The sequence below is a fragment of the Phalaenopsis equestris genome, unplaced genomic scaffold, assembly GCF_001263595.1.
Source record: "Phalaenopsis equestris unplaced genomic scaffold, ASM126359v1 Scaffold000092, whole genome shotgun sequence".
Classification (NCBI taxonomy): domain Eukaryota; kingdom Viridiplantae; phylum Streptophyta; class Magnoliopsida; order Asparagales; family Orchidaceae; genus Phalaenopsis; species Phalaenopsis equestris.
In genome coordinates this window covers 233770-261119 of record NW_018164534.1, presented here as the reverse complement: position 1 = coordinate 261119, position 27350 = coordinate 233770, and the positions used below count along the sequence as shown (strand labels likewise).

The window sequence follows — 27350 nt, the reverse complement described above, 5'->3', positions numbered from 1 at the left end:
GTAGGGAAGTTCTAGTGGTTGATGCATCATGGTGGATACCAATAAGGAATGGTATATTGGCGTGCCTTTGAGGGAGATGTCTGAGGCTGCCAAATATCCTTATGATTTGGCAGAGGTGTTCTAGTTTAAAGATCTTTAGTCTGTGCTGCGATATAAAAAATATGCTGACCTAGGTGAGATTGCGGACTAGTTTAGCTTGCCAGCATGGTCGATCAGCCGCTTCTAGTTAGGCCGACGTCCGTGAGGAGCAAAAGTGAAAGGGGGTCGACCAACTGGATTCTGAATCAATTGTGGCCAGGTGGAAGGGTTGAGATAGAGCTCATTTGCTGTAAGAAGAAGCTTATAGAAATAAGGAGCTTGAAAAAAATGTTGCGGCCATGACAAAAAAATTAATAATAAAGCTTGAGGAAAGAATGTCCGGCTGAGACGATCAATTAGGAGGATCATGTTAGAGAACTATTTGAGCAAATGCAAGTCAAGTTGGATATGACTATCGAGCCCTTTGCAAAGAGAGGACTGATGGAGCCCAAGTGGACTGACATGGACCAACTCGCCACACTCTTCACAGATTCAGATGAGGAAAGTGGCAAGGCAGATCATCTGGACTAAGTTGGAGATGGAGGCAACAACGGGTCCGCAACCACCTAGGCTCCTTTTTACTTCTTTTTTTACGTAATTTTTTTGTTCTTATTTTCTTATTTTCTTTTTAAAAAATATGTTCCTTCCGTCCATGCTTGGTTGGCAGGTCAACTATTTCTGAAAACCATCTATTTAAGAAAAATTGTGTACATCTTTTTGTTCTAAGAAATGATAATAGTTTTTGCTTACTTTTTACTTTTTTGTTTGCTTTGAATTCGTCTTATCGGCTTTTACGAAATGCCTATTTTGCTAGAAGTCAGCAAGTACTTATATGGCTCCTTGGGATGATTTATCATCCACCCCTTGTGTGGCTTATCGTTGCTAGGTGAGGGATTCTCATTTGGATGTGAAGGAATTTTGAGTTAGTTGGGATTCGACTAGTCAAACTTGTTATCTTGGTCGGTTATCTTCGTATTTAAACACAACCAGGCAATCTCGGCACTGTGACTGAACAATTAAATTTTCTTAGCTCAATCGGGTGACCTTGGTGTCTTGGCTAGCTATCTTTCATGTTTGCGCTCAACCGGGTGATCATAATGTTGCAACTGGTGTGAACCCCACTTGTGTAAGGGTCTACCCACTACCTGTACATAACCCTCAGACATGGAATATGTTCCCCTTGGGCCTCATCAGGACAAGCCCAAAGCCCCAACCCTTGGTTTGGTTAGTTTTGGGTTTTGGTATGATGAGAGGCCCAATCTGATCCATCATGGGTAGGATATGCCCTGGGTCATTTATGAAACCTAAAACACAAGAAACCTCCCTATGAAACCTAAGGACCACCATGACACCAAAAATTTTAATGGGATGGAGGTCTACCTAAATTGATCCCTAGCCCATCTAAGGCTTTCCCAACCCCAGATTAACCCTAAAATCACCTTGAAACGCCAACACACCAATTTGACTCCAAAACTTGGTGGTATTATGGGTGACCCAACCAAATGGGATAAAACCCAATTTTGGGTAAATTCTTGACCAAGGGACCTCATTGCCACAAAATTAAGCCCCACTCAAGGTGGTCAAGACATCAAACCACCTTGGAGTCAACTTGGCACCATAGGGTCAACCCGCCATAATTCACCTAATTATTTAATTAGGTGAATTATGAAAACCAATTAGGCTTAGGCTATTGGGCTAAGCCTGAACTCACTTAGGACTAGCCGTAAAATCCAAAACACAAGCTCATGGCCCAACCTTTTTGGCCCATCTCACATGGGCCAACCATGACCCACTATAATCCACCATGACCCACAATGACTCACCATAACCCATCATGACAATAGAACATAAATTAAGATTAATTAACACTAATTTAAGCATGAGAACCACTAAAAGAAAAATCTTACACTCTTCACCATAGGAGAGGATAAAACTAAGTAATCAGAACCAGAGAAGCCACCAAAGAGGTAGAATCCATCAGGAGACACTGTATGTGGGTCAGGAAGACAAGCCAGACAAAACCTGGTCTTACCCACCCCACCAAAAGCCTCCCCAATCAAACCAAGCTCTCCTCCATGATACCTTCACACCAATTGGACCTTCCATGTTTAAGTCATAAAAAAATTAAAAAGCATCGTTCCCCTAAAAAACCAATTGAAATTCTCTTTGCTCTAGGAAGCAGCTTGAGCTTCTCCATGCATAGCCAAGCTCATCCCATGAGCTCTCATGGTTATAATTAGCCTTAACCCGAGAGGTCTGAAGACACACCATGCTTCTTAGGCAGCCTCCCAAACCTTCTGCTCTCAACATAGAAAACCTTCCCACTAACTAAGGCAATAAATCCCCACCATCCTCAAGCCAGTCCCTCCACCGTCAAACCATAATTTCACCATTGAAACCCAGGAATTTTTTCGGGCTCGACACTAACCCTCTCCAAGCTCTAAACAAACCTTCTCAAAAGCTTCACAAGGCTTATCACATCCTTCCGAATCAAAATTAAGCTTTCTTGTGACCTCTAACCTATTCCAACACCGAACCATGGTACTATTTGGGCTAGCTCATAGCTAGAGCCAAATTCTGTTCAAATTGAAGCAAGAAGGGGTTGTGCAATCTCAAGGAAATCGTCTCTGTCAAGATCAATTGAGGCCTTACCTCTCGGGAAAAGGTATGGGTTTAAATTTAAGAAAATGGCCCGCAATTTGGCCCTTTGTGAAAGATATGTACAATGCACCTTCAATGAACTACATAGATAGCTTCGACTCGATTAGATGGTGTAGGAAAAAATACCGAGTGATTTGGTGGAGAATCGAGCGAGTGATACAACTAAAATATATAGTATTTTTAGACACATTTTTATAACTATTTTTAAGATATTGAGCTTTAATGGAAGATATTTGTGTGTTTTTCTTTCAAGTATAAGTAAAAAAGTGAAAAAATGTTAAAAGGAGTAAAAAAAGATCAAATTTTGAGCAAAAATGCAAAAATGGTGCAAAAGTATTTTGGCGCCTAAGCGCCCGAACCAACGTTTTGGCGCCTAAGCGCCGGTGAAACAGAGAAGGGCGCTCCTAAGCACCAGAGGCCTTGCGCTTAAGCGCCAAAGGCAGTTATTTTTCAGGTTGACGAATTTTGAAGGGACATTTGAGGCACCTATTGGCTAAAATGGGTGGTTATAACCACTAAGTACGAAAATATAATTAAAGGCCTTGTGAAAGGAGACATTGGAGACAACTCTTGGAAGATTCATTGAATGTGAACACATTTTGAAGAGACACCAAAGACACCTCTTGGAAAATTATAAAAGAAAAATTATAAAAGAAGGAAGTTGAGACTTTTAGAAGGGTCCTGAAGAGTTCTGAAAAGTTCTTGAAGAAGCTTTTGGAGAAAATTTCAGGCACCACAAATTTATTTTTCTTTTTGTTTTTAGTTTTATTTTGAGAGTTAAGAGTGTTGTAAGATAGAAGAGACTCAAAAGAACTTCAAGAGTTTGGTGGAGGATTTGAGATAAATTTTTATCTTACTTTGAAACTACTTTTGGTTTTAATCAAGACTTCTTGTTGGTTTTTGACAATGATTTCTACTTTTAAAGTAAAGTGTGATTTTGTTTTCTCCATAGATTCTGAGTAGTTTTCTTTATCTTTCTCCTTAAAATGATAAGTAATTAAAGTGTTGGATGGAAGTTGTAGAGAGTATTAATCTTTAATGTTGGAAGAAGTTGTGATGATTTAATTCCATGCACTTCATTTACTTCTTGATCTAGCCCATCTAGATGTTGAAATTTGTTGTGAGAATATGTAATAACCAGGATAATATTGTCTCAGTCAACAATTGGAAAAAATCACATGAGATTGTATGAATGAAAATGTAGTTCATATGATTGAGTGCAAATAAATAGGAAAATAATCTTTGAAATGTGTCGAGTTAGAGGACTTTAGAGTGAAAGACTAAAGCCCCCATCTTGGTTTATTTTTTTAGGTTTTGATATGAGATATTAGCCCCCAGGTGGAGGGAACCGAGGGAACTCTAGAATGAGAGCTAGTATCTTCCCTGCCTAACCGGTCTTCAGAATTATTCAAACTTTAAATTAGACAATGTTCTTTATAACATCTCTAGTAAGAGTAAAGAACAATATTACTTCTATTTGGCACAACACAATTTGAATATTTTCACAACAGAATTCCTATACTTATTATTGATTCATGATAAGGAGAAAGATATTTCGTATTCAGTGTTTTTTCTTTTACATAAACTCAAGTTATCTTTAATAAATTTTTATTTCATTTTCAAATATTAAAAATACCAAAAATAGTTTAAATTTTATTCATGTGATAAAAATTATAATTTAAGTATTTGTCTTTTTAAAGTAGAAAGTTTGTTACCTTAATTATTGCATACTGTGAACAATCCCTGTGGATTCAATGTTCGGGGCTTAATCCAAAAGTCCTACATTACTTGATAATGATACATATACTTGTGTAGTATCCCAATATATATATTAAGTTAAAAATTTAAATTCTTATTTTCTCCAGGATCAAGTTTTTGGTACTTTTGCATAGTAAGGAAAGATAAGTGAAGAACATAATCAAATACATTGTTATACTATTGCATATTAAAAGTCAAACTTTTGCATAGTAAGGAAAGATAAGTGAAGAACATTATACTATTGCATATTAAAAGTCAAGATCAAGTTTTTAGATATTAGGGTTTGAACACGAATGGTTCCCGGTTCACTATCCCATGGGGACGATGAACCTGTCTTCTGTTTCCGTGTCTTAGAAACGAACGACACAGATCAAGTTTGACCACAAAACAGTGGAGGAGGGAAATACCAAACTGTGGGACAGGGCACATCTACGTGGAAAGTGCAACCAATCAGTGGAAGATATTGGGCTTTCACCTGCATCGAGGATGACCCGTGCTGACTAGGTTAAGTGGAAAATTCAAGTTTTCTGAATTAATCAAATCTAAAAAATCCCAATAAACTTCAAAAACTCATAACATTGGAAATAAAAATCACAAAAATAAAATAAAAATACCTCTGGACTCAAGGAATAGAGGAGAACATAATAAAAGTAAAATTGAAAATAATTAACATATATTTTTAGTAATTCGAGCAAACCCTACGTATAAGCTAAGTTCATAATGAAACCTCTCGAACCTCATGACCTGCATAAGGGTCCTTGTGTCGTGTGGGCTCAGAGGTCCCACATCCAGCATATCCCTTTGGAATCGCAGGATGTAGGAGCACACACTCTCATTCTGTCCTTATTTTAGCTGTCACAAGGCCTGACACTCTTCTTTGGTACACGATAGCTTGCAATGCCAAGAAGTGTTTTCGGAAGTCCAAAAAGCCACTGATACTCCCAGTCGAGAGCGAGTTGAACCACTTTAGGGTTGAAGACCTCAGGGTAGTGAAGAAAAGGCAACACTTAAATGCGTCTGAGAATTTCAACATACACATTGCGAATTTGAATGAGGTAATGTGGTTATTGGGATCCAACGAACCTTGATATGCATCCAACACCGAAAGCTTGAACTTCTCTAGGGGAACGCTTGAGATATAAAAGGAGAAGAGACTATGTCAGGCGTGTCACCTCAATGGGCTTGAATTGTTGTCTCCCCACTTGCACAGATCCAGCGTTGCCTTGGTATTCTGAGTTTTAAATGAATTCTTCAAAGTGATATTTCCCAATATGATTCATAAAAAAAATTTAATGAAAACTTTAAATCTATGGACAGTTCGTTGTATTGTTATGATAAAAAGTTATGATAACAATTTAGGCAAACCATAGATTATATTCTGAAGCTATAGAAAGCATTCAACAAGCAAAATTTTTCAAACAACGATCATAGTTTTAGCCCTAACAGCATCCAAGTACAGCTTCATTTGCAATAGCATCACATTTAAGAAATCAACAGTAGCCCACATACAAAGCAGTAGAAAAAAGTAGTCAAAATTAAGGTAATAAAAATCAAACCGGACATTCAACCAGTAGAAGAATTTACGGGTTCAAGGTTCAAAGTTTGAACCGGAGTTGAACCCTGGATGACCCAATAAATCATAAAATACATAAATTGGGTGATACGTATGTAAATGTCTGTCAACCGAACTTTGAACCTTGAACTGGTAGAACCTCTTATTCTACCAGTTGAATGTCTGATCTGATTTTCAATTTTGACTACTTTATTCTACTGCTTTGTATGTGGGTTATTCTTGAACCGGAGCCAGTTTGCCTGTTCAAGGGATGAACCGCCGGTTCAACCTTCTTCTGAGCAATTATATGCGGGAGGGGTTTTTTATGCCAACTAGAACTGGACCTATAGTCGGTTCACGGTCGAACCGGCTGGTCCGGTCCGAATTTCTAAACCATAGTCAAAACATAAACTATTTGGTGCTTTGTCAATTAAACCAACTTTACTAGCACCAGGCCCATATATTTTGTGATTCAACAGATGTATAAGAACCTTTTTAATTCATAAATATTAGGAAACTTCTAAAACAAATGTCATTAATCGCTACCTTTAATATGCTAATTTCATACCATCAGAAAAATAATAGAAAAGGATCAAATATGACAATAAATATTTAACTGACAGACAGCAAAATAATTAAAAAGGTAGCCACAAAAGGCAAAATATTGTTTTTGTAATAATAAAAAAAAATTAGGATAAACAAAATGAAAAGCCTAAAAAAAAGAAGCAAAAATATTAAGCCATCATACCACATATCATGAAGATTGCACAAATACTGACATCCATGAAAGCAGCACCCAGAATTTTATGGAGTACCTGGCCTACCTCCAAAATTTTGCTCAACTGATTTGGCCATCCCCCATCCTCAAGCACAATCTTACTTGTATCATTTTCAGGTTTCTGGTTGATCCCTTGGTTCATGAACACCCACCCAAGAATAATGGCTACATCATTAAGAAGCACCAAGAAAAGTGGTCTGAAGCTGATGATACTGCTCACAAGCCTAACACCAATCATAAAACCATTGTATGACAAAATCACTAAAATGGCCATGACAAAGGAGAAGAGGAGACGAATATTCTCGGTTGCTATAACGGAATGACTGATATTTCGAGGTGTTAAAATGGTGAAAATCACATTCTGAGCTTCATTTGTGGCTCCAGGACCGCCATGACCAGATATAGTTTCTCCTCTCGTAGTTCTGTTGTGCTCATTAGATACAACTTCATTTTTCTGCTCTCTAGATACATAATTTGCTTCCACTGGAGGGTTTTCCTTCTCCACCCCAAACTTGTGGAAACGGCCTGGGTCAGGCTTCAAATCTGGTTCTTGCTTACTACTGTTTTCTAACGTATTGCTAACACTATCTTCACTATGAAACTGTTTGGGAGTTTCTGTAGCGATGATGTCCTGCTCAGAAGCAGCTATTCAAGAAAAAAGTTCAGGCAACATCATTTGCCATTTTTAGTACTTGTTGGTTGGACAAATAATTATAAAAGATCACACTAAAAGGGCTAAAATCATTAGAAAATCGAAATGTAACAAATGAATAAATTCGCTCAATTATTACAGCCATCTGAAGAAAGAAACTGGATACACAACCTTGAACTAAACAAATGAAGCATTACGAAGGAAGAAAACTGTCTGGAGCTGAACAAAATGAAATATTGGGGATTCATTAATCAAACAATACCATGAGAATGAATAAGTAATTGCTTGACGGCTCGGACAAGTTGAAGACCAAGTTAGACACCTCTGGAGACTATTTTTGTTTTGGCCAAAAGAAATTTCTATATAAAAAAAGAGGAGCAAAATTACATTGTAAGGTAGGAACATCCATTCGATATCGTTAACAGCCCCCTTTCGATCAAAATTTGTTATGCCCCTCACAAGAATCCAAGCCTTCTGGCAGGAACTTTCCCCAACCCCCATGCACCGTCCCCATAAAGAAAAAAAAAATTGCATCTTACTATTGTTAGACAACCACAATTTGCATCTGAGGATACAACAAAAAAATTTATTTTGCAACAATAGCAAATATTTCTCGATTATCAATCTCATACGATTAAGTATATCATTTTTTGCCACCAATCTAATTTTGTATTTTTCATGCTCCAATATGCTTTGCATTTGGCCGTGAAGATCCATTTGCATTCTACTATATATTTTCTTTTAGCAATTCAACAATCTCTCATGACATTCATCTCTTTTGTCACAACCTCCTTCCATATTATATTTTCAAGTGCCTTAAGCATAATTTATGAAATGAAAATGGAGGTTAGTGTTAGGTTAGAAAAGTTTATGAGAGAGAAATTTTAGGAAATGAAATTTACTAGGAGATGAAATATAAATGAGCATTCATGAGTTGTTCAACATTTACTTGATAATGACTCCGAATTCTAGGCTTGTTAGAGATCTACCAGGCGTGTTCATTTTTATATAGACCTAAGGGGCACGACTGATACAAAACTTTTATTTATAGAATTTTGGGCTGCAGGAATTTTAAGATGAAAAATAACATCAAACTAAACTTGGAATTGATAATTTTTCCACTGAGGATAAGTTTGAATGAAAAAGTTAAGTGAGGAGTCTTTTGTGAGTGAATGGTGGCATATGTATCTCTTTTGTATGATAAAATATCTACACACATAAGAGATCTTAGATAAAAGTTTCTCCTCTGTTTTTTATAGATATGAATATAAGCTATAACACTACTTAGTAATTTAAAAGACTTTGAAATAAATTACTCTGGAAGATGTTCAATTAATTAAATAGGTAGATCTTAGAAAATTTTTTATCAATATCATTACGTTGTGATTATAAAATAGAAGTGTCATAATGACTCCAAAAATGGTGATTGCTTTCTATAATTCCATTTTGTTGGAGACTGTTGGAAAAATTCATAGATAACATCCTTTTTGAATAAAAAGAAGATAATGTATGATTAAAATAATCACAGCTATTATTAATCCAAAAAAAAATTGATGTTAAAGTTGAATTGATTTTTTATCATGACTAAGAATATATAAAGTATAGTGCTAACATCAAATTTTTAATTAATTAAATATACTCATAACATTCTAGTGCAATCATTAATAAAGATAACAAAACCAATAGCTCCAGAGATATTGGAGATTACAAAAGATCCCAACATATCAAAACAAATCAATATAAAAGTACTGTAGCTCTGGAGATATTGGGTACTTAATCTATAATAGTTTGTCTAGATGATAACCAAGGAAAATGACAGCAAATCTCAATGCTCAAGGAAAAATACTAAATCATTTTCACTAGTTTACCCAATCATCTACTTAGTAAGGTCCTAATAAACATAACATGGAATGACGATATGTGAAACAAGCAATATATTATTAAAAATTAAGCTGAGAGAAATAAAAGATATTTTCCTTTCCTGTAATGGTTATTAAAGATGCATCTATAGTTCTTGGATTTTCCATTTTTTGGATAGATTTATAATTGTGAAATATATTGGCAGAATCTGTCATGCAATCAGTAGCTCTTAAATCTAGGATCCAGGAAGGAAAGATTTATTTGAGACATAAAAAATATAAAAAATAGATATGGTACCATTATGAGAAAGTAAAATTTGGATGGCTTTTCCAAAAAATTGAAAAAAATTTATAGTTTATCAATTTATTCTAAGATGAATCATTCTAACTCCATTAAGCAAGCATGTTATTTTTTAATTTCATCTTTGTTTTCTCCATAGCCATGGAACTTTCCATAGAGCTTTCAGGATGTCTTTAATTGTCTTTTTTATTTTTTTATTTTTTTTGTAATGGTTGCACCAGAGATTATCGTTGAAAGAGGATTTTTATCCTTTTGGAGAATGTTCTACGACAGAAAGTCCTTTATATTAAGATGCAGATGTTGTTATGATAGATACATCAAATGTGAAATCATTAATCATCATCATTCTTCTTTTTTTCAGCTCAACTAGAGAGAATACTTCATTCAAAGAAAAATAATTTTATATTTAAGAAATGAATTTGAGTTTAGTCAAGTTCAATGTTGAGTCATGATGGAGCTCAAAAATTCTCCCACCACAAATTTTTTGAGGATCATCTTATTCTCATATCATGAAATTTTCATATCTTAGTAATAATCCAATTCCCACCAATGAACCTTCATGGCATTAAACTATTCAATAATAGGGAAGTTGTCTTGTTTGATGGTGGTAACCCGTGGAAGAGTGCAGCATTTTCACCTTTAAGTAAGTTTGCTTGATTGTGACTCAAATCACCTTTACAGCAGAAAGAAACATAAATGGCCCGCTAATCTAAAGAAAAATTGTGTTCCAAAAATATATCATGGTTCAAAAATTGTCAAAATGATCCCTTGACTTTTTGTCAGGAGTCATTTTAGTCCCAGATTCTATAAAATTGTCAATTCAGTCTCCAAACTCTTTTAAAGGAAGCTAAAATAGTCCTCCTTGTGGTCTATTTATGACAATATTAAAGAGACTTGGGACTAATTTTGCACTTCTATAGACTCTGGGTCTAAAATGGCTCCAAGTAAATAGTCAGAGGACTATTTTGGCATTTTTCTCTATCATGATAATAGAATAAATTGCTTAAAATATCAACTTTGGTTCTGTGGGCTCCAAAAATGAATCCATAAAGGCTTAGATCCTTCTCTTTCCTTTTAGAAGGGCCTTCACAAATTTGAGCCAATTAAAATATATTTTCCCGTTCAAGCAATAAGATGCTTGAAATTCTTTAAGTTCTCCCTTGGCTGGTTTTCATAATTAATCAGAATCGATTCATTTGAAGGAAATTAAAAAAACCAAGATATGGTAATTAAAAAATTAGAATCCGAAAAAGGGAATAAGGTTAGAAGTGGGAAACCCTAACAATAGAGAAAGAAACTAATATAACATCAACAAACATTTATCCCACTAAGTAGGGTTGGCTACATGGATCCTTTTTCTCCATTGTGTCCGATTGAGCGACATTTTAATTTAACACTAATTGATTAAGATAATTTTTTATAGAACAGGCCCAAGTCTTTTTAGGTCTACCAGTGCCTTTCTTAACATAAGTTGAATCTAAAACATTTAATCTCCTAATCGGATCATCAGATGGTCAACGTTTAATGTGACCAAACCATCTAAGATGACTCTCTAATCTTGTCCGCCACTGGAGCTACACCAACCCTATCACGGAGATATTCATTTCGCACTGTCTTTTAAGTGTCAAGCCACTCATCCACCTAAGCATTCTCATCTCAGCAACACTTAACTTTGTTTTATGCTTCTCTTTTAAAGGACAACAAAGGACAACATTCTGCAACATTCTGCATCATAAAGCATTGCAGGTTTCACTACCATCTTATAAAATTTTCCTTCAAGTCTAAGCGGTACTTTTCTAGCACACAATAGGTCTGATGCATTCATCCGCTTCAACCAACGAACTTGAACTCTACTAATAACATCGTCATCTATCATCATTTTGAACAATAGACCCAAAATATCTAAAATATTCACAACTTTTAATAATTTCATCACCCATACTTACAACTGTCACTAAAGCTACTACTAATAAAATTACATTACATGTATTCAGTTTTAAATCTACTTAAATGAAGGCTTTTAGACTCCAATGTAGACCTGCATCATTCAAGTTTTTTCTGATCTCTTTCTATAGTCTTATCCACAAGAAGGATATCAACAACTAAATCATACACAATGGTACAACCTCCTGTAAATGTCCAGTAACAGCATCCATAACTAATGCAAAAAGAAATAGGTTTAAAGAAGAAATAGGCTTAAAGAAGATCCTTGATGTAATCCAACTGAAATAGGAAAATACTTAGTCAATTCTCCTCCTGTTCGAACACAAGTAACAACTATAGTATACATATCTTTAATGACTTGAATATAAGTCATATCAACACATTTCTTCTCTAGAACTCTGCAAAAAGAAATCTATCGGGACCTTATTGCTTGTCCTAAAACAACAAAATTCATATATACATCCTCCTTACTCTCTCTGTACTTCCCCATCAAACCTTTCAATAAATGTATAGCTTCCATAGTAGACAAGCCATCATATCAACACATTTCTTCTCTAGAACTCTGCAAAAAGAAATCTATCGGGACCTTATTGCTTGTCCTAAAACAACAAAATTCATATATACATCCTCCTTACTCTCTCTGTACTTCCCCATCAAACCTTTCAATAAATGTATAGCTTCCATAGTAGACAAGCCAGACATAAATCCAAATTGATTATGAGAAATATTTGTATCACGTCTTAATCTATGATCAATTACTCTCTTCCATAATTTAAAGTATGTCACATCAACTTAATTCATCTATAATTTGCATAATCTTGTGCATCACCTTTAATTTTAAAAATAGGGACCAAAATACACTTCCTTAACTCCGCATGCATTTTCTTAGTTTTAAAAATAATACTAAAAAGTTTAGTAACAAAAAAACTCTCAAATCTCTTAAATATTTCCATATTTCAGTTGAGAGAAAATAATAGTTAAAAAATTCTAATCTCGCTCTAATGCTATATAGAAAGTAAAGCAATAGAGAAAACAATGAAAATTTTATTGTTCTTTCTTTAGAGAAGAGGAGAGGTATATATTCATATCCAATAAGCATTACGAAATAAGAATAAATCAAAAAATAGTGGAAAATTAAAAAGGGTCTAAAAACACTATAGAGAAGTACAAGGATTACAATTTGAGGGCCGTTGAAAAATTGATTCAATAGTTCAAGGCCTTGATCCATGTTCCTTAAGTTATTTACTAATATTGGAGAGTGAGTGAGCCCTACTATGAAAGAGAGAGCAAGAGATTCAAAACTTCTAATCCAAGCCTACTAAGAGTGAAATCATCTCCAACAAAAGGCTCATCAAGTGTTGCTTTTTTAAATGTGAATAATTTTGTTAATTTTTGGACAATTCACTTTGTTGCACCTAAATTTAATGAGGTTTTAAAGTTTTCCAAAGATTTTTGCAAGCTAGTGAAATTGCCTTCAATTAATATTTAAACTAAATTAAGGATGTAAGTTTCACAAGGCAGCATTGCTGAAGGTAGTTAAAATGGGATAGAATGTAATTGCACTAGAAATTGAGCTCAGAGCAAGCAATGCTTGAAACCCCACTATATCAAAAAGATCTAGGGTTCTTTGACTATGACCAAATAACCATGAACTTTATGAGTGGTGATTCCTCCAAAATTTCTATCACAAATGTAAGAAAATTTAACAGTTCCTTCGCAATACTCTTGAAGAAATTGCTATTGAACTGAATGTTATTTTGGCAAGTGTAAACACTAAAATAAGTAGAATACCCATGTGTCTCAAATTTTATAGCTAAGTTTTCTCAAGAAAAAGATGAGGCATCTAAACATGTTAAAAATGATTATTCTAAAGGTGAAAAATATCCTAAACATGTCCAAGTAGACTTCTAGTTGTACAGTTTATGGGGGCAACTTCTTACATAACATCTACATCTTACACATTCAGAAAACTAACATTAAAGTGCCTCTATTAAATAAAATCACTTAAATCTCATAAAGCATAATGAAATCATACATATTTTTTTTTCTTCCAATGATGTCTCAGTGGTTTGGAATTGCACGCATAAATACAAGAATTCGATAGTTAATTTTGAAAATTGAATGTTAGTTTTCTAAACAATGAAAATTTCAATGGTATGTGCATAAATATCACTTATTTCTAGTCTTAGGAAATGTTTGGAAACTTTCTAAAAATGGCCATATATAAACCAAAAAGTTTTAAAAAAATAAAATTATTAGATAACTTCTTTAGGTAGTTGGGATAAAAATATGAATGACATTAATCATATAATTTCAATCACTTGTTAAGAAAACTCACCCCAAACTCCCTGACTTCGCTGAACAGTCAATTTTGAGGCAGGTCAGTTCTGACCAATCAAATATTAGCAAGAATCACTACTTTACGCTTTTTATAGTTTTTTTATCCATGGTTTCGCTGCTCATAAAGTCCCTGAATCACTATTTTTGATACCTTATTTCAAAGAATCTTCATATCTATTGGTTAAGGAACTACATAGCCACTAACTTGTTTTAGTTTCCAAACTTAATTGGATTAAGGCATTGGATGCTCTCATTGAAAAGATTAAATTTGAATTTGCCACCATTTCCTTGGGCAGCCTATCCATCTCAACTTGGCTCCATCTCATCTACAAAAAGCTTAAATCTTCAAAAGCATTGATTATATTAATCCCTGAGCCCTTGCTCCAATATCCACTCTAAGCTCAAAACTTTGACCTTTCTTATCTATGCTTCTTGTGCTTAGGTTCTTTCTTTCACCACTTGAGCTTTCATTTGCATAAACTCTTTCAGGTGTACGTTAGAAGTGTTCACGATCTTTTGAGGCTTGAGCTTTGTCTTGAGATTTTAATTTTCACATATATTTAATTTTAATATCCTTGAAAACTAGGAATTTCAAGCTGATTGACTTTGGCATTCACAATTGGCAAAGATGGTTATTAGAAGTCCCAAGAGCCTAGTGGTGGACATTAGCTCGAGATACAACCAAACCACCATAAATTTTTATCTTGTTTCTATATTTTGCTGTACTTGCTCGCTATAGGAACTTGTTCATGAATTTATTGCTAAACACAGTCAAGTTTATAATAGAATAGGAGATTAGATAACCAAAAAGTTAGCTCGACGAGCCCTTGGGGAGAAATCCAAGGTAGTATTCTAATGATTAATGAGTATCCGAATATTGAATGAAAGAAATTAAGGACAAAAATTCATAAATTAATGCACTTAGTTATGATGGTGAAAAAAATGAACTGACTCTTAGTTTTATATAAACAGGAGGCCTAAGAATAAAAAATTAAGCTTCAGCAATTGAATGTTATTTCTCCTCAATCTCTCTCCCTCTATCTAATTCTAAATCAAGGGGCATAACAGAGTTTCTCTTTCTCCATGGCATCTGATTAAATCCAAAGGCAGGGGTTCCAAGAAGCAAAGCTGCTGACTCATCATATTCCTCCTCTCGGGTAGATTACAAGAATCAATCCCTCCCTAGAAACCTAACCCATCGATAATTTCTACAGGTTTCATAAGCCTTCAAATTCTGGATCACTTTTCATCAGTTACTAAAGTACCTAGATAAGTTTACTATCCTTCCCACAAACAAAAGAGGTATTAACATCTAACATAACAGATCATTTGGCCAAGGCAAAGTTATGTTGAATGGTCACTAAACAAGTTTTATGACAGCTCCTATACCACCTGATCATGTTCTTAGAGATAGGCCCTGGATTGAGAATGAGTAGGACAAAGAACCCCCCGAGAGAAACCACTATAATTCAAAGAACTATACATAAAAACTTCAATTATGTACATAAAAAATATAACCACACGAATCTCGAAGAAATTCAATGGGTCTCGCTTAATGGATATCAAAGTGCTGCATTGGGATAGCTAAAAAAAGGAACAACAAGTATCGTTTCCTTTGGTTGAAACTATGAACCGATTAAACGGAAGCATGGCCAAATGAAAGAATACATGACACATAATCTAAGGGACACTCATTCATAACCAGCTCCCTCAACTGATTCTGGAACTTTTCACTGAGGCGACCAAAGTGCATCATGTAGAATACTTTTCTAATCCTTTGAGAAGCCCCTTAACTAAGAAGAGCTACCCGTCAAATTAAGATAATATACCCTTTGCTTAACAATATAAGTTCACCCTTACGACAGGAGAGCCCCTCTACTCAGGATTCCATTAAGAAGGACGATCGATGACCTTCCAGCTAACCGAATGTATGTTGGCCGACCAAAGGTTTCAGCCGACTCACTGACATGTGTAACGAATCATTAAATGTCAATCTTCAAGCAATTATGGATATCAAATGGTGTTGACGTCAGTTACGAATATGAAAGAATATCAGAGTCTGGTATTAATGTAAAAATGTGTCATAAAAACTTGTAACGTCTCTATTAAAACAGTGATGGACATGTAATTTTACACTAGATACTCCTGGGACTACTGAATTTGCTATCTCAAAACTTGTGTTACTACGCTCTTAACCCCTCTTTCAATCTCTCTCTCTCTATTACTCTCGTCCGTCAAATTCTCTATACCTTATGTGTGATCTACACAATATTGAGATCCAACATCCCAAAATATGCGGTGAACGTAAATCATGTCATCATCAAGAAGAAGAGCACGCCGCGTAAAATGAATTCATTTGGGAGAAACCTCGAGATGGAGTTTGTGAGAGAATTTTTATAACAACAAATTCAAGAACTTCGAGATTAAATAGTGAGTCAAATGGCATAATTGACCCGCGCGCTACACAAGGGAAGAGTACAGGCTCCTCAAAAACCAAACCCTCAAGAAGAACCTGAACCCGAAGGCCATCAAAAGGCTCAAGGGGGCAGAAATAATTGAAGAATCCAAGTAACAAGACGGTGTTGGGTCTACACCAAGGGTCAGACCAAGATTCAGGCGAATAGAGGTCTAATAATAGGCGGAGAATTCATTCTCTTGGAAGATCTCTGATGCTAAACCCCCGGAGAAGTCCAATGCTCCATCTTTGGAATCCTACATGGGTCAGGGCGATCCGGCCAACCACATACTCCTTTGCGTCGGCCGTATGTTTTCTCAAAATTTCTGACGCACTAAAATGTTCGTCATTTTGTACTTGAGAAATTTTTTAATGTCCTCCCGACAGGAGTTATCGCCTCCTTCAGCGAATTCAAGAAGATGTTCACGACGAAGTTCGCTAGAGCCCAGAAGCTCACAAGAACTCGCATGCCCTGTGGCACGTCAAGTAAGGGCCGAATAAGAGCCTTCGAGCATATATCACTCGGTTCTAGAAAGAAATGATGGAAGTGTGAAATTTGGAGCCAGCAATAGCACAAGTTGCCCTGGCATAAGGGCTAAAGAGTGAATGATTTAAATTTTTTATGGGTTTACGACAACCCAACTGCCTAGCTAAACTTTTGGAGTTAACCAATCACTACATCGCGGCGGAGGAGTACGTTCAACAACATTACCAGAAAGGTGAACAATTTGACTGGCACTCGCATAAGAGCGCCTCAGATGATGGGTCGAGGCCGAAGGATGGCGCATGGGCCAAATGTGAAGACAATAGACCGCTTCGTGATGAAGTCGGTAGAACGACTAATCATTGGGCAGCCGAGGAACACTGAAACCCACTCAATTGAGAATTTCAATGGTGGAGTTAGTGAAAGCTATACAAGATAAGGAGTAATAAAAAAAGGCTCCACCAACTGAGAGCCGAAGCTTTCCTCCTAAACAAAAACAAGTTCTGTAAATACCACAAGTACCATAATCATGAAATAGAATAGTATAGACACCTCTGGAACCTAGTCTAAAAGTTGATCTAGGCCGAGAAACTCAGGAAGTTCATGGCGTAGAGGCATCAACCCAAAGGCAGAAGAAAGCCTCTGAAGAAACCATCCAAGCCAATGCTAAGCACATCGTGGGATAATGCCAGCAATCCTGGAAAGAGACTCTGTCGAGAAGGCCGACTATGAAAGGCTCCAAAAGGGAGAACTTTGTTCAGTCGTTTTTGCTTCGAAACAAAAGTTTTATCCATCGATTATTTTTACTGATGCGGATTTGTAAAATGATTTCGTTGTGATCACGACAATAATTAACAACTACCAGGTGCATAGTGATTTGGTCGACAGTGGCAATTCAAAAAATATCTTGTTCATGTCAACATTCGATAAGATGCAGTTATCAGTTGACCAGCTGGTGGCACCGATCGGACCGCTCTATGATTTTTCTGGTGAACAAAACGAAACCTTGAGAATAATTGGGCTATCTATCACATAGGGGGAAGGTGATAATAAGTTTACCGATATGGACTTTTTGTTGGTTGAGGCGCCTCCCATTTATAATGCTATCTTCGGTCGATTACCACTCAACGACTTCAGAGTCGTGGTTTCCATATAACACATTGCGATAAGGTTTTCATGTGATGGGGAGATAGTTACCGTTTGGGGGAATCTGGAATAGTCCCGGACGTGCTACCACTGAGCACTCGGCAACATGGACAGTAGTCGTTTGACATCCAGAACCAACGAGATAGAAGCCTCAAGACCAATGAAGTCATTATAGAGATTTCTGACGCCAACGAAGAATTGAGTAAATTTTTCTCAGTTAGTGAAACTTTTGATGCAGAGTACAAAGACTTATTGATCCAAACTCTCCACGAGCAACGGGGTGTTTTTGCATCGCCAGCTGCTAAAATGTTAGCCATCCTGATTGATGTCGTGTGTCATCGTTCGAACATCAATCCAAACGCCCTACTGATAAAACAAAAGATGAGAAAATCAGTCATGACATTAGTGTTGAAACTCAAAAAGGCCGCCTACATTTTGGAGATACAATACCCAACCTGGGTCTCCAATATGATCATGGTCTAGAAGTCAAACGGCAAGTGAATAATGTGCGCAAACCTAAGCTCCACCTGCCCAAATGACAGCTACCCCCTGCTGAGGATCGACGCTCAGGTTGATTCAGCAATCAGACATTCAGTAATGAGCTTCTTGGACGCTTTCTCTGACTATCATCAGATTAAGATGCATCCAACCGATGTACAGAAGACGACATTCATCATTAGCACAGGCCTGTATTGTTATGATGCAATGTCGTTTGGGCTAAGGACTGATGAGGCTACTTAACCAGCATTTAATGGATGTAATCTTTTCAAATCAAAAAGGAACAAATATTGAAGTTTATGTAGATGATATCCTAGTCAAATATCGGTCGGTCGAACAACATATAAACGATCTAAAAATACATTTCAAAAGCTCAGAAAATATAACATGAAATCCACTTAAATGTGTGTTTGGTGCTTTAACGGGCAGATTCCTTAGAAGCCTCCTGACTCTCGAAGGTATCAAGGCCAATTTGGAGAAAGTACAAGCACTATTGAATATGCCCTCTCACTGAAACACTAAGGAGGTGCAAAACTGATATTCCAGATTGCAGCACTCAACCAGTTCATTTCAAAGTCGGGGGACAAATGTGCAATATTCTTCAAAACGCTAAGCAAAGCCAAGAGCTTTGAATGGTCGACTGAATGTGAGCAAGCATTTTAAAACATAAGACAATCACTAGCTTCAACACCGCTTATGCAAAGCCTAAAATCGAAGGTTGCATTTGAAAGTTGAATCTGAAGCTATCAGTTCGATCTTGGTTTGGGAGGAAATGGGAAAGCAATTCCTAATTTACTATACCAGTGGGATTCTCAGAGCCGCTGAGGTCAGGTAACCTATCATAAAAAAGATAATATTATCTCTAATTGTCTCTACTCGCAAACTCCAACCATATTTCCAGACACATTTGATTAGGCATTAATGACCACCTTCTTAAACCCATGCTCACTCGGTCGAAATATTCTGGTTGACTCCTAAAGTGGGTTGCGGAGCTCAGTGAATACGGCATCACCTACACTCCATGAACAATGATTAAAGCTCAAGTCGTAACAGACTTTCTGGCAGACTTCTCCGAAAAAAGCAAACAGAGCGAAGGAACTACTACTAGCAACCAAACCTGGACCTTGCATATGGATGGAGCCTCGATTCAGGCTAGAGCAAGATCAAATTAGCATTGAGTAATTTGATCGGGGTACATCTTTACCATTCTTTTTTTCTCGAGTCCAAAGTCACTAACAATCAGGCAGAATATGAGGCACTAATAGTCGATCTACACCTAGCTTTCGAAATAGTTGTCTGATAGATAATGGTGAATTCATATTCGCAATTGATGTTAAATCAAGTCAACGGATAATTCGAAGCCAGGACAAAATGATGATCAAGTACTCGAACAAAGCAAAGGCAAAGATAGAGAAATTTGCGGACTTCAAAATTGAACACATCAGTCAGGAAGAAAATTAAGTAACCGACCTTTTATAAAATAGCATTGCTTCAGAGAAAGGATGGCCCAGAGGCTTCTCCGACCAGCCATTGAGGAAACATATGTCATAGAGGTAGAAACTGAGAATGCAAAGAGTTAGATGGATCCCTACTTCCAATATCTAGAAACTGGAAAGATCCCTGAAGAAATAACTGTTCCAAGGAGATTCAAGTTTAAAGCTACATAAGAACCTATAATCGAAGGCAAACTTTTTCGAAAAATCAACCACTTTACTACTATTGAGATGAGTTAAAGAAAATGAGGTGGTAGAAGTCATCAGGTGCCGAATGTGGGAGTCATTCCAGGGGAAAAACTTTAGCAAATTGTGTTAAGAGGCAATGCTACTTCTGACCAACCGACTCTCATGAAAGATGTAAAGGAAATTTCAAGGATGCGAGCAGTATCATAAGTATGCTCCATTACAGCACCAGCCGGCCCACAAGCTGCAACCAATTGTTAGTTTCCGGCCTTTCTTCATTTGGGGGCTCAACATCGTTGAAAAAATTCCTTTTAAGTCGTTGTAGACTACTTTTCAAAGTGAATAGAAGCAAAGGCCAATGCCCGAATTACCGCAGATGCCATCCAGAACATCATCTGGACAAACATTATCCATTAGTATGGTTTTCCACTAGTACTTGTCACCGACAATGGAACACAATTCGTTGATCAAGGGATCAAATATTTTTGCTGAAGATAGGGAATTTACTTAAAATTTGTATATATACATCATCTCTGGATGAATGGACAAGCAAAGACTGCCAACAAGATAATCTTAAACCAACTAAGGAAGAAAGTCAAAGGAGCAAAAGGCAATTGGTCGAACCTGCTTCCATTCGTCCAATAGGTCGTCCGAACGACACTATCATCAGCGACAAATCCCTTACATGCTTTCCCAAAAGTATAAAGCAATGTTGTTCGTGGAGTATAACAACCGTAGCCAGATAGTCGTCACAACCACCGCATTTGATGATGAAAACCTCACCAACTGGCAAGAGGTGAACGATAAAAGATTGATGCTCGCATTCAACCTCATAAAAGAAAATTGAACAAATGCAACACTCCGACAAGAAAAACCAAAGAGGATTGCTCGATACTACAACAGAAATGTCCGAGAGAAAATATTAGCACCCGACAAACCTAGTTCTGAAGAAAGCCTACCCAGCAACATAAGGGCAATAAATCGGAAAACTTAATCATACATGGAACGATCCATTCATTATCGCTCAAAAAGTCTTCTCAAGAGCCTACAAGCTGAAGACATATACCGAGAGACAGGTTCCCTAGAAATGGAGTGGCGATGATCTCAAGAAGTTCTTTCCTTAAACCAAACATATTATTCGAACAACGCTCGCGGAACTTGAGAGGTTGATGCAATTTAGCATTGAGACAACACTCGAGGAACTGGAGTATCCTAAGAAGCCGACTGGCAACAGAGTTAAGACACCTGATCGGCCATAAATGCAAAACATCTCAAAATTGAATTTCCAAGTCCTGACCGAAAGAAATTTCAGAGGTGGTTCCTCACATAGTAGCGGCAACATCTCCGCGAAGAGTACCGAAAAAGCCACCCTAAAAAGGTATCGGTGATTATCCTTCTACAGGGAATAGTGCGACTAAAAGAAAAGTTGGGTCCAGTCAAACAAGCAAAAACTCATGTTTGCTTGAGTTGAGAGATGAGACCCAAAAAAAAAAATCGACAAGTGGTGCATGCCGTCTAAGCGGTTGACAATAATGTAAAACAATCGACAAGTACATCACAATGTCTGATCGGCATATAAATAAAAAATTGACACTCATCACTCAAGCAAAGAAATTCTATCTCTAAAACTCGCCGAGTGAAAGGCTGGTGATGGTTTCATGCCCAATAGCGACAAACTCCGTGAAGGGTACTGCGCAAATCATCCCAGCAATTAAGTCTCAATTATCGATATTGTCCAAAATAATAACACGACCAAGTGAAAGGGATAGTTACACTACAAGACTTGAGTCGGTGAAGATCATATCAAAATTGACTAAAAAAACTTGTGAATAATGCGACATGTCATAAAAGGTAAAGAAACAACACAGATAAAAATCTAAAGAAGGTTGTATCTCATTCATATAACTGTTCCGCTACATGTATTTTTGAAAAAAAAATTTATACATTGATTCCATTGCTTTTGATAAAAAAAAGAAAAGTTTCTAAGTTTAAAGTCTTCTAGCCGAGTGCTGGATGATCCATTGTCCACCACATTATCTCCCTTAGACTCCTTTCTGTGTTTTGAAGCTAAAGGAACATAGAGCTTTTTTAACTCGACAACATCAGGCACTTGGAATCAACCATCCCAACTCTAATGAATTGGTCGATCACCGCTCTAGTACCTGTCTTCAAATGTATAACCTAAGTCTCAGAAAACTATTTCGTTCTCTTCATTATAGTCATCTGCTCTATCAGCTTAGCATTCTCCTCCTATTACCACTCTGATGTGATCTCCAGCTCCGCCTCAGCATCCTCAAGTCGAGCCTCTGCCACGGCCGCACGATCCTCGACTGCTCTCGCCCATGCCTTGAACTCTTTGGCCTTCATCTTTGCTTCCAAGGCTTTGCCTCTCACTTCAAGATTCAAAGAAGACATTTGCGAGTCTGAGCGACTGATACTAGTTGATCATGTGACAGAGGTCTCTGGGCCATAGGTTATTCAAGAATTTATGAAGGCCCTCCGACCAAAGTACAATGGCGATGGTCGAGGCATATTCATAAGTCCCCGGGCTTGCTTGTGGGAACAAGTCCCTCGGGACGTTTATTAGGGAAAAATTGGAGTCTGAGTTGAGAAATACCTTCAGCCACTTCTTCTGTGGCGAGCTATGGTAATCCTTATCTCCCTCTGTCTCTTCTTGGGAGGTAAGTGGAGAGGAGCGTTAATCTTGGGCAAGAGCTTTGACATTCCTCTGACGTTATTCTTCTTCAGGAAATCCCTACCTGCACTCTGGAGCAAAAACCAGCATAAGCTCCTCCTCATCAGTCGGGCTGACCTCCAGGATTTCCTCTTCATCCCATTCTGCAGGTGTAGCTGACAACCGTAGAGAAGGTTGGCTGGCTTCCCCTCTTTCAGCAAGAATAGATCCCAGGGAAGATGGTAGGGAAGCTCCCTGGATCAATGGCCACTGGGAGGATCCCTCGACATCTGATCCAATGATGCTAGGCATCGGCTCCTCTTAGTGTTCATACCTCGAATTCCTTAAGTTCATCAAAGATGGCTTTCGCTCGATCAAAATCAATTCACCGGTGACAGTATTTTGAATGACTAAATTGGTTTCAGAAAAAAAAATGAATTAATTCCAAACCTGGGATCGTTCTGTCTGTCTGATCGTCTTATTCCTCTTCCCCTTCCCTCTTGGAGGTAGAAAAGGTGCCCTTCCTGTTCCTAGGCTCCTTCCATGACAACCACGCAACCTTTTTAATCTGCCTCTTCTCCTCCGCCTCATCAGTAGCGACTCATAGCGCAAAAGTCATTGCACTGAACAGGGTGGGGTTTAGAACCCGATTCACTGTCATGTGTTCAGTGCATTGAATGACCAGCATATGTATACTCGTGATAGTTGTAGCAAGCCTCAAGACCCGCTGCGGGACTCCCTTCTTCTTGTATGGTTCTCCGATCGGCCTTCTCGCCAGTCCTCGCAGACACCTCAGATGAACTGGAACTTTTAATCCTTGATTTTATTTTCCAGATCGATCAAATGGAATTTCCGAGCCGAGTCGAATACGACGTAGTTGTCTGGCTCAAAGAAAACATGTAAAAAAACAACTTCTTAGACCACGGGATCTTAATCCGTCGCAAGTAAATGACGAAATTCATCACTATAGCGATTGAGTTTGGCTTTATCTACAAGGAGATGATTGTAATAATTAAGAATCGATCAAATCTCCTGACAGAATGGCAATCGAAGTCTCCATTGAAACTGATCCAGGTGGAAGATCAGATCATCACTGAAATGATCAGTCACCCTTGCCTCCGACTTCACCAGCTCGAGCACTACACATGTGTCGTACACAAAAGTATCTTCCAAGAGCTCCGCATTAAACGATGTAAGGGGTAGACCTTTTGGTCACTGGCACCTAACTAGATATTTGTGGAGAATATTTGGAAGTCATAGAAACGCTATAAGAAAACCGACCAAAGGAGAGACAAGAAACGATTGATGGGAAGACAAAGGAAAATCTAAGAAGCATAAACCCATTTCCATTTAACCCTATATATACGATATACAGGGAATTCTAAATGTCTCAAATCCATACCTCGATATCTAAAAATTCACATCACATCAACATGAAATTTGAGAAAATGAAATGATGCAAAATTTTCAAAATTCACATAAATTAATTTTTTATTTATGACAGGAAATATTCTACAGATGAGTCGTCAGCCAACTCGGACAACACAAGAACCTGACTCAAAAGACTTTCATACAACGCATGCCCCTCAAACATAAACTTCCCCACACTCTCATCCATCGCTCGGATCTGAGGGATTGAACTTGTTGCCTGAGACCTTTGTCAGCTCCATCCAAAGAGTCGCCACCTCCGTCTGAAGAGCCGCAACCTCTGTTTGGAGAGCCGTCATATCTACAAAAAGGATCACTAGTTCTTTCTTCAAGTCTGATATAATTATCTCCCTCTACAAACCAACTTCCCGGACAAAGGAGTCCACGGTTTCGTCCATCCAATGAGCCAGAGACACTGGCGATCCTCACCAACCGTCAGTCTCCTTCTCAATATCCCCAGGGTGTAATAGACAGTCGAATGCGCCTCCGCCATGGGCCAAAACAGATGATCCCTCGATGGCCTCTGGAACGAGGGATTGATCAAAGAGTCGATAAAATGGACGGTCTCCTCTGCAAGAATAATCTAACGTCATAAAAAGAGAAAGGAACAGCTCTACAGAATAAAAGAAAAAAAAGTTTTCTCACATCAATCATTTGCTTCAACTCAGACGATCAAAGGCTATCAGCAGCAAGCAGTTGGATGACCACCTGGCTGGTCTCACCAACTAAAGTAAAAAAGAGCTCCACCTTCACGCGGCAGCAACTGGATCTCTATAGCTACTTGGACTGATTGTTGAGTTGATCGCTTAAGGATCAAATTTGGAGCAAGGACAATTGCACCAGTAGCGTGCACATCAGCTTTGCTCCCCATCTCACGATGGAGCGACATCGAGTCAGAAGACTAGACCGCTTCCTCCACCCTTTTCTTTTTTTTAGACCACTTGTTTAACCACCTTCTCTCCCTCCGATCAGCTCCCTCCATCCAGTCTCTTCGAGTCGACCGACCAGACTTCTCCCTCCGGCCTCGTCGCCACAATCGGTTGACCCTGTTTGCTCAGCTTCTTTATTATTGTTCGATTACCCTAAGGTTTCTTCTTCTCCCCTGAGTCCTTAGGAGGGCGGAATTTTTTGATCAAAAGCCCGAAGACCTTCATTATGGTTGTCTCATTCACGGGTTTCTTGTCGCTCACCATTACTCACTTCTATTAACAACCGACTGAAGGGCGGGAAATTTAGAAAGAATGATGCAAAAGTACTGATCATGTTTTATGTATAAGGAAAGCGGGCATGAAAATTCATATAGATTCAAATATTAAAAGCACCTTCATTATGGTTGTCTCATTCACGGGTTTCTTGCCGCTCACCATTACTTACTTCTATTAACAACCGACTGAAGGGCAGGAAATCTAGAAAGAATGATACAAAAGTACTGATCATGTTTTATGTATACGGAAAGCGGGCTTGAAAATTCATATAGATTCAAATATTAAAAGCATTCATTACACAATAAATAAGTTATTTTTTTTCTTTAATTCTCTTATTCTTACGAAAGTATCGCTTTCAAGAAATAAGAGAATCGGAAAACTGAATGGTACATCAAAAATATGATCGCACGAATCTCGAGAAAATTCAACGGGTCTCGCTTAATGGATACCCAAGTACTGCATTGGGATAATCAAAAGAAGAAAATGTCTGCTAAATGTTGTTTCTTTCAGTCGGAGCTATGTGCCAACTGAACAAAGTACAATTGAAGAAAATAATAGGTGACATCTAATCCGAGGGACAGTCATACATAAGCAGCTCCATTAACAGATTCTAAAACTCTTCACAAAGGCAGCCAAAGGGCACCCCATACAATACCTTTATAATCCTTTAAGAATGTCACTTGTCCAAGGAGAGTTGTCCGTCAGATTACAGTGAAACAACATCTGACTGACGATTTAAGATCACCCTTACGAAAGGAGGGTCTCTACTCAGGATTCCATTAAGAACTTTTCAGCCGATCGAATGTATGTTGGCCGACCAAATACTTCAGCCGACCAACTAACAGATCATTAAATTTCCCTTTTCAAGCAATTATTGATATCAAACACTGCTAACATCAGTTATGAATATGAAAGGATACCGGAGTCGGTTACAAATATGAAAATATGTCATAATAACCTATAACATGCCTATTAAAACATAGAAGGACATGTAATTTAATACAAGATACCCCTCGAACCTATTGATAAGGGGTCATTTTTTCAATAAAATACTACTAAATTTATTCTGTCAAAACTTATGTTACTGTGCTTTTAACCACCCCTCTATGAATCTCTCTATTTTTGTTCCTCTCATCCATCCAATGTCTTCGATTCAACAAATAATATTGGCAAAAAATTGTCTGTAACCTATTCTGAGAAATTGCCAACTCAACCCTTCAAAACATTCCCCAAAAGGAAAATCTCAACGACTGTACATGTTCGGGGCTAGAAAAGCTTAATGGGAGATGGAAAAATAAAGGTATGAGCTTAAAGAGTATTCAGAGGAAATCACCGACAGGAAGCTTACCATCTTGTGGTTCAGATTGCGCTAGGGTTCGGCTATGGCCGGTTATGAAGGCAAGACGGTCAGTTTTGCGCTCCGACAACCTCTTCCGGCGAGCCTCTCTATCTCTTTCTCTCTCTTCCGGTGGCTTCGTGCCGAGTTTCCCACTCTCCATCTCTCTACCGGCTGATCCTTCGTGCGCCGGGTCAACCGCTCAAAGCAGCCAATGACGCCAGGCGGCCGTCCGCCTAAAGAAATTTCTATGCGAGACACTTAAAAAAGGCGCCGCATGGCGGAAATTTCTATGCGAGCCTCTCCAAAAGTGCTAACGAATTCAGCAAATGAGCTGAATTATACCAAAAATTTTTTTAAGTTTTGTCTTTAATAAATCTTGTAGGAATTTTTATTACATGGAAAAAATAATTCAAGAGGGTGGTGACCAACAATTCCAAACTAAAACCCACACTTACAATATACAACTCACAAATAAATCTTGTAGGAATTTTTATTACATGGAAAAATTAATTCAAGAAG

General features: G+C 37.6%; 1 protein-coding gene across 1 annotated transcript; it reads right to left on the bottom strand.

Annotated features, from left to right (window-relative positions):
- Positions 1-5385: 5385 nt before the first annotated feature.
- On the bottom strand, positions 5386-27125 carry LOC110020127. The gene is made up of 3 exons (XM_020718117.1): positions 26841-27125; positions 6798-7472; positions 5386-5728 (listed from the first exon to the last, which is right to left on the bottom strand). Exons 1-3 carry the CDS (start codon positions 26989-26991, stop codon positions 5652-5654), a joined length of 903 nt encoding a protein of 300 aa, XP_020573776.1. The 5' UTR covers positions 26992-27125; the 3' UTR covers positions 5386-5651.
- Between the last annotated feature and the right edge of the window lie 225 nt (positions 27126-27350).

What these genes read in the sequence shown, in the direction of transcription:
- LOC110020127 (XM_020718117.1), bottom strand. Translation starts at nt 26,991, where the DNA reads ATGGAGAGTGGGAAACTCGGCACGAAGCCACCGGAAGAGAGAGAAAGA. An exon ending in GCAATCTGAACCACAAGATG is followed by an intron (nt 7,473 to 26,840) that starts GTAAGCTTCCTG and finishes TTTCTTGAATAG; the next exon opens with CTGCTTCTGAGCAGGACATC. An exon ending in TGCAATCTTCATGATATGTG is followed by an intron (nt 5,729 to 6,797) that starts GTATGATGGCTT and finishes TTTAAAACTCAG; the next exon opens with AATACCAAGGCAACGCTGGA.